The sequence below is a fragment of the Pteropus vampyrus genome, unplaced genomic scaffold, assembly GCF_000151845.1.
Source record: "Pteropus vampyrus isolate Shadow unplaced genomic scaffold, Pvam_2.0 Scaffold46, whole genome shotgun sequence".
Taxonomy (NCBI): domain Eukaryota; kingdom Metazoa; phylum Chordata; class Mammalia; order Chiroptera; family Pteropodidae; genus Pteropus; species Pteropus vampyrus.
In genome coordinates, this window is record NW_011888827.1 from 2,230,463 (window position 1) to 2,237,955 (window position 7,493).

The 7,493-nt window shown below is 35.8% G+C and overlaps 1 protein-coding gene and 2 non-coding genes across 3 annotated transcripts in view; all 3 read left to right on the plus strand.

The window, feature by feature from the left end:
• EIF3A (eukaryotic translation initiation factor 3 subunit A) overlaps positions 1-7,493 on the plus strand; it is a 37,127-nt gene that overhangs the window by 17,823 nt on the left and 11,811 nt on the right. Inside the window, exons 10-17 of the mRNA XM_011359239.2 lie at positions 1,696-1,812; positions 2,048-2,233; positions 2,892-3,239; positions 3,465-3,569; positions 3,651-3,764; positions 5,029-5,151; positions 5,690-5,843; positions 6,424-6,608. Coding sequence (XP_011357541.1) covers positions 1,696-1,812; positions 2,048-2,233; positions 2,892-3,239; positions 3,465-3,569; positions 3,651-3,764; positions 5,029-5,151; positions 5,690-5,843; positions 6,424-6,608 — 1,332 coding nt within the window. The remainder of the gene's footprint in view (positions 1-1,695; positions 1,813-2,047; positions 2,234-2,891; positions 3,240-3,464; positions 3,570-3,650; positions 3,765-5,028; positions 5,152-5,689; positions 5,844-6,423; positions 6,609-7,493) is intronic.
• LOC111739060 lies at positions 242-372 on the plus strand. Its single transcript, XR_002780099.1, has one exon. It is a non-coding gene; the product is annotated as a small nucleolar RNA SNORA19 (small nucleolar RNA).
• On the plus strand, positions 1,256-1,386 carry LOC111739058. Its single transcript, XR_002780097.1, has one exon. It is a non-coding gene; the product is annotated as a small nucleolar RNA SNORA19 (small nucleolar RNA).

The window sequence follows — 7,493 nt, forward strand, 5'->3', positions numbered from 1 at the left end:
TTTTTTTTTGCTTACTGTAGGTCAGATTCAATGTACTACAATATGTTGTTCCAGAAGTGAAAGACCTTTATAATTGGCTCGAAGTAGAATTTAACCCGCTGAAACTCTGTGAGAGAGTGACAAAGGTAAGCCTTTGTGCTTAGGTTTTGGTGATACCACCATGTAGCCTGCCCTGTTGGCAGTTTTAGGTTGGTTGTGTTTCTGTTAAGAGAGAAACGTATGTCCTATGCATTTGAATTTAGTGCACATTTCATTGTCTTTTTTCTTTATCTCAAGAGAAAAGATATTTCTGATGTGCTAAATAAACTTTTGGAGGTAAATTAGCAGCACGACTAATTTTTAGCCATCGCTGTCAGTCACCTTCAGACAAGTATCAATAGCTTCACATCACATTTTGTATTTGCATTGCGATGTTTTCGTATGTTAAAATTGAAAAAGTTTTGCAGATGTTTTAGTATCTGTTACTTAGAAAGTATAATTTTTTTTCAATTTAATTGGTTTTTTAGGTTCTAAATTGGGTTAGGGACCAACCTGAAAAGGAACCAGAGTTGCAACAGTATGTCCCACAGCTGCAAAACAACACCATACTCCGTCTTCTCCAGCAGGTAAAAATTTTAAAATGAATGTTATATGTAAGAACTGGAATTTCTCCCCTTGTTTTGATTGCAAAACTGAAAGATTTAGGAATGGCCTAGAATCTGGGAGCCTCCCCAGATTCTACTTCCTGTCCAAAATTAGTCTTATTATATCATGTAATCTGTAACTGCTTTTTTGTTGAAACACTGTCTTGGTGTGTTTTCCCTTGTTAGTAATGTAAGGGTCTGCCTTACTCCATTTAATCCCTGCATTTTTTTTCATTGTCTAAGGTTGCCATGATTTATTAATTCAGACTATTGATGGAAATCTTATTTCTAGGTTTTTGCTCTTAGAAAAACGTTGCAGTGGACATCTTTCATAATGTATCTTTCCATGTTTCTGTTACTTTCCGTAGTATAAGAAGTGGAATAAGTCAGAGTTTACACATTTAAACCTTTAATGGCTCCTGAAAAGATTCTGTTACTGGCCCCTCCTACCAGTAGTACATTAGAAAGCCTTTTCTCCTACTAACACTACGTATTACCAGTCTTTTAACGTGTTTTAGTCTGATTTCTTATTTAGATTTGACTGTTAAAGATTTATAATACAGCTTAAATGTTCCTGTGTTGTCTTCCATTTGTTCCATTTGGGTGGAGCTATTATGTTCACTTCAGTATTCATGCGCATTTCATTGACCTGCTTTCTCTTGTACGTGTGAGCAGTGTTATTTCTCATGTGCTATACAAGTGGTCGAAGGTTAATTAGCAGTATAACTTAAATAGTAATGCTGCCAGTCTCCTTCAGACAGATAATTCTATAAAAAACACTCAGATGAATTAGGTAAGTAGCAGGTCTTTATCTACAAATAAGTAACCATTTATTTTTGTTTGTTTTATGAAAGGATTTAAAAAGATTGTGTTTTAAAGCATAGGATTTGGGGTTGAGCGCTTTATTAGAATGGCTAGCTCTAGCCATGTACTGTTAACAGATACTTTGAACTTCAGTTTCTTTTCTCTGAAAAATGGGCATAATTTCTCTACTTCCCATGGTTGTCATGAGACTACACCTAAAAATGCTGAATAAATGATAGCTATTAGTAACCTTGTGTTTTTTATGCAGGTGGCACAAATTTATCAGAGCATTGAGTTTTCTCGTTTGACTTCTCTGGTTCCTTTTGTTGATGCTTTCCAACTGGAACGTGCCATAGTAGATGCAGCCAGACACTGCGACCTGCAGGTATGTGCGACACTGAGGTAGCAGGCCTTTGAGGACTAAAAGCACATGTCCTTTGTTTCTCAGCTTTTAGTACAGTGGCACCATTTTAAAGCTATACTGAGTGGAATCTTTAGTTTTTGTATTAAACGTTATTTTCTCAAATTCAGTTGAAATTTTTTATCAAAAGTCATTCGTTTGTAGAATGACTTCATATATGCATATAGATTTAACTGCCGATAATATTTAATTTTCAAAGGTTCGCATTGACCACACTTCTCGGACCCTTAGTTTTGGATCTGATTTGAATTACGCTACTCGAGAAGATGCTCCCCTTGGTCCTCATTTGCAAAGCATGCCTTCAGAACAGATAAGAAACCAGCTGACAGCCATGTCCTCAGTACTTGCAAAAGCACTTGAAGTCATTAAGCCAGCTCATATACTGGTACGCATCTTTGGGAGAAATGAACTATAGAATTTTTGAGGGGCCCTCATGCTGTGTCTCTCACAAAAAGGTTTGAGATGATGTCTAGGAGAAAGGATTTATTTTATTTTTCCTATTCAGTTATATTTGGTAGGTTTGATATTTTATCAGATGTCTTTATCAGGTATACAGATCATTGAGCTGACTTCCATGATATAAAATAATAGACTACACAGGCAATATGAGTCCTGGGGGTAATAATGTGATGGCCCCTCAGATAGGGAGTACCATGACTGGGCTTTTCCTTTCTCCTTATGTTTCGTTTGTTATGTGTTTTTAGGATTCCTCTTTAGCTTGAACACTTTAAAGTAGGTTTGTTGCAGAGAAAAGTTGACTTAGCAAATAAAGATGTTTCAGCTGTCATTGCTATTAAAGACTGTATAAATATCTAACCAACGTGTTGTATACCAGAAACTAATATAAAGTTTTAAAAAAAAGATTATAGTAGTAGCACTGTAGCATTTAGTATTGGGAACTTAGTAGCTTAAATAATGTCATCTTCTGTTATTAAATGAAAACATATATAAAAGTAATTTATAAGAATTGTTTAGTAATTTTTTTGACGTCTACTATTATGGTATGTCAGCTTAAAATTTTTTTAATGCATTTGTTTTTGAAGCAAGAGAAAGAAGAACAGCATCAGTTGGCTGTTACTGCATACCTTAAAAATTCACGAAAAGAGCATCAGCGCATCCTGGCTCGCCGTCAGACAATTGAGGAAAGGAAAGAGCGACTTGAGAGTCTGAATATCCAGCGTGAGAAAGAAGAGTTGGAGCAAAGGGAAGCTGAACTCCAGAAAGTACGGAAGGCTGAAGAAGAGAGGCTACGACAGGAGGCAAAGGAGAGAGAGAAGGAGCGTATCTTACAGGAACACGAGCAAATCAAAAAGAAAACTGTTCGTGAGCGTTTGGAACAGATCAAGAAAACAGAACTGGGTGCCAAAGCATTCAAAGATATTGATATTGAAGTATGTAGCATATTGCTTATTAAACTTTTATCTGGATCTCTTAGCATAATCCTTTACCATATACTATTTGATTTTGGGTTATTTGGTTATTTTGGTACACATATTTTATTAAAATCTGAAGTAAGCATTAACATTTTTATATTGCGTTAGGATTTGATTCTAGAAGCAGTGCTCAATTATATTTCTTTTGTATCCTTATTAACGTGTGTGCATTTATATTTTCAGGACCTTGAAGAATTGGATCCAGATTTCATCATGGCTAAACAGGTTGAACAACTGGAGAAAGAAAAGAAAGAACTGCAAGAACGCCTGAAGAATCAAGAAAAGAAGGTAAAGGAAAGGATGGTAGACTTAACATGCCAAATTAAACAAGATTTTATTTAAAACTACATTTGTTTTCATGACATTCAGATCGACTATTTTGAAAGAGCTAAACGTTTGGAAGAAATCCCTTTGATAAAGAGTGCTTACGAAGAACAGAGAATTAAAGACATGGATCTGTGGGAACAACAAGAAGAAGAAAGAGTAAGTTTTTAATTGTAATATTTTTAGACTGTACACTATAATTAAATACTGTGCCAAAAGCGGGACCAGGGTTTCAAAATTGGTTTATTTTGCATTCTTTAGCCAGAAATGTTGCTTTAATGGCTGCATACTAACAGATTGGTGGACAGACAGAAATTTATACAGTAGAGGTTTAAAAAAAAAAATGCAACTTGTAATATACAAAAGCTGAAAAGTCTGGTTTTTAAAAGCAGCTTTATGGAGATATAATTTACATGCCATGTAATTCATCTATATAAGGTAGACAATTGATAGTTTTTAGTATATTCACAGAATCGTTCGACCATCTAATTTTAGAACATACCCCAAAAGAAGCTTGGTACCCATTAGCTGTTACTCTGTGATTCCTTTGCACCACTTGGCTGTAGGCTGCCGCTGATCTTTTCTATTTGCCTATTTTGGATATTACATGTAAATGGAGTCACACAATATGCAGTATTTTGCGACTAAACGGTTCTTTCAGAGTTTCGTTAGTTTGTATTATGTTTACCTAATGATACGAAAGTAAAGGCTTGCAAGTGCTTGTAGTGGTCAAATTGGTAATAAAAAGAAAGTGATCTCATTCTAGTTAAAAAAGGTAACCACAGGCAGGAGACTGTATACATCTGTGGAGTCCTCAGTGAGAGAATGCAGCCCCTTCTTGATTCCATCAGACTGTTGTCATTCTGGGTCTAGTGTTGCCAGCTCTTCTAATTTTTTTAGGAGTTGGAATTTTTGTGATAAGTCTCTACTGTATGAAATGAGGAAAAGTGCTGCAGACCAAATGAAATATATGATCTGCTGCAATCACTGCCCTGAAGCCTTCCATTTTTTCACTCGGAGCAAAAAAGGAAAAACCTTAAATCAGTAGTTCATTTTGCCTTAATCTCCAGTTGTTTTTAAGGAAGAAGTGCCTTTAATAATTCAACCATAGTGCTTATTACCATGAGCTATTTATTGTTTACCACATACATTATACTTTTTCCTTTACAAAATTTGCGGCACTATGGGTCTAAATAAAAACTTTCTTACGGATAGCCCAGGACTCTCTTATCCATCTCTGTCCCTGATTGCTTTCCTAGGGACCTGTTGGCACAAATGATAGTTACCTTCCATTATTGTGGCAAGACGGAAGCGTCAAAGGAGCTACTTGTATTCTTCATGAATATCTGTCAGGAATTTGGGGTAAATTAGTAATCAGATAATGAATGCTTTAGAAATTTAACTTTGTATTATGTATTTGCAGATTACTACTATGCAGCTAGAACGTGAAAAGGCTCTTGAACATAAGAATAGAATGTCACGAATGCTTGAAGACAGAGATTTATTTGTAATGCGACTCAAGGCAGCACGGCAGTCTGTTTATGAGGTGAGCTTATGACTTCAGAGAATGTTTATTGTTGAATATTTTGGCTTTTGCCTTAAGGGTTCTTCTTTAACACAGGACATTCTATCTTAAGCTAATATTTATAATGTTATCACTTATCATTCAGTAATACTTTAATAGAAAATTTTTTAAATATTCTCCAGGCTAAGTAGTCAGTCATCACTATATTCTGAAGGTAAAGGTGGACTGCATAAAATTTGCTGTCGATACAAGCTTTTGTTTACTGTTTGATTCAGAAAAAAATCAGTGTTCCACTCTTCAGTTCTAATGTAATGTAAATCATTCGATTTAGTGTGTGGTAGCAAACACACTTAATATTGTCAGTAATTTAAATTTTTAGAAATCTGACAAGTGAGAACAACTTCAAGTTATTTGGAATCCTGATTTTTATACTAGAAGGTTGTTTTTTATGGTTCCAAGAAACTTGGAATGCTTTTGTAAACTTAAAACTTACTGCTTGTTCGTGGCTCTTCAAAAAAATCTGATCTTTTTCTTTTAAATTTGGGGTAACCAATTACAGGAAAAACTTAAACAGTTTGAAGAGCGATTAGCAGAAGAAAGGCATAATCGCTTGGAAGAACGTAAAAGGCAACGTAAAGAAGAACGCAGAATAACATACTATAGAGAAAAAGAAGAGGAGGAGCAGAGGAGAGCAGAAGAACAGATGCTCAAAGGTAACTAGCCCGAGATTGGAGGTAGGTAGATAACACAGGTTGTCGTTAGGTCAGTATAGAGCGATCTCATTTAGACAGTAAAGGAACGAGGAATCAGGATCATCGGCTCATTAACTGCAACTAACTAGTTCTCAAGTTCTGAGGTCTTAGTTGTTTACAGTTCATTATATGTGAAGATGTTATGTCCTACCAGCTGATTTTCACATTTTTGGTGTTCTTTTAAAAACTGATACTGCCTTTTAAGTTTTTATCACTGTATTCTATGTAGTATTCAACATTTTTTGAGGAAGATATGCCAGATGAAACTGTCAAATACTTTATCTGGAATCCTAGATGCTCAGGAATTGGGAAGGGAGGGATTCCTAGTATCTCTTAAGTCATTACAAAGCTATAATGATGAGTGACATAATGCTTGTTTTCTCAAAAATCTTCTGCCCTTTAGCCGATTGTAAGCTGTTTTTAAATTCTTAAAAATAATTTGCTTCTACTCTGTGTTGCATGTTAAAACCCGCAAAGGAGACCTCGCACTGGGAGAAAGGTACGGGCAGGAGGCACACCTTTAACTTCATGTGTTCTTTAGAGCGTGAAGAGCGAGAGCGTGCTGAACGGGCAAAACGTGAGGAAGAGCTTCGAGAATATCAGGAGCGGGTCAAGAAGTTAGAAGAAGTAGAAAGGAAAAAACGCCAAAGGGAGTTGGAAATTGAAGAAAGGGAGCGTCGTAGAGAAGAAGAGAGAAGACTTGGTGATGATCCACTTTCTAGAAAGGTGAGTGTATAGACATTGTTTCCCCTGTTATGACATGTGTTTATCAACCAGTCCTCTTACAGGGTACATATGTGTCGGTGCATGTGTTGATGTCGGCCTTAGTGTTTTAAACTGGTTATATTTGCATCTAAGTATTTATTTTTAATATTTAACTTGTCAAAAACTGACCTGTTTCCCCCTGTATCTTGTGTCTTTAATTTCCTCTCCTGACTAGTGGCACCATTACTCAATCACAGTTTTGAATCTAAACCTCTCTTTTCTGTTTCTACATTCCTACCTTAATTCATATTTTTCTTTAGCCTATATTACTTATCGGTTTTCTTACTATTTTTCCTGGTCATAATTTTCCCACAGCTTCAGACCTTTCTCTATGTTGTGACCTGCTTGATTTTTCATAATGTATACCTGATCATTACACCTGCTCGTGGGTTTCAAACCTTTTTTGGTTGGTGTTCATTTCTTAGGGCCAAAGGTAAAAACATGCCTGAGCAGCCCGGAACTTTCATGTTTATTGCTTTTTTTCATTAGCTTCATATGTCACTTCATAAGTCACCTGCTTACTCTAGCCATGCCAAGCTGGTTTTATGCCTTATGTATCTGTGACATCTATCAGTATGCTCTTTGTTTTCCCTGGGATGTGCCCAGGCTGCCTTTTAAACAAAATGTTGGTTATTTTTTAAGGTAAGAAGTAATAAGTAACTGGAGTATTTCTTGTCTGTCTTTTTCTCCACTGCTTTATCTGTATCAGACACTTACCTTTATTGAAGGAGCTGCTGCTACTAGTTACCTATGTTGTCTTCAGTTTGTTTTATAATGTATGTGGATAGACTTAGCTTTGTTACTGTTGTTGCTAATTTATGTTTTTACTTCATTCTTGGTGAATGT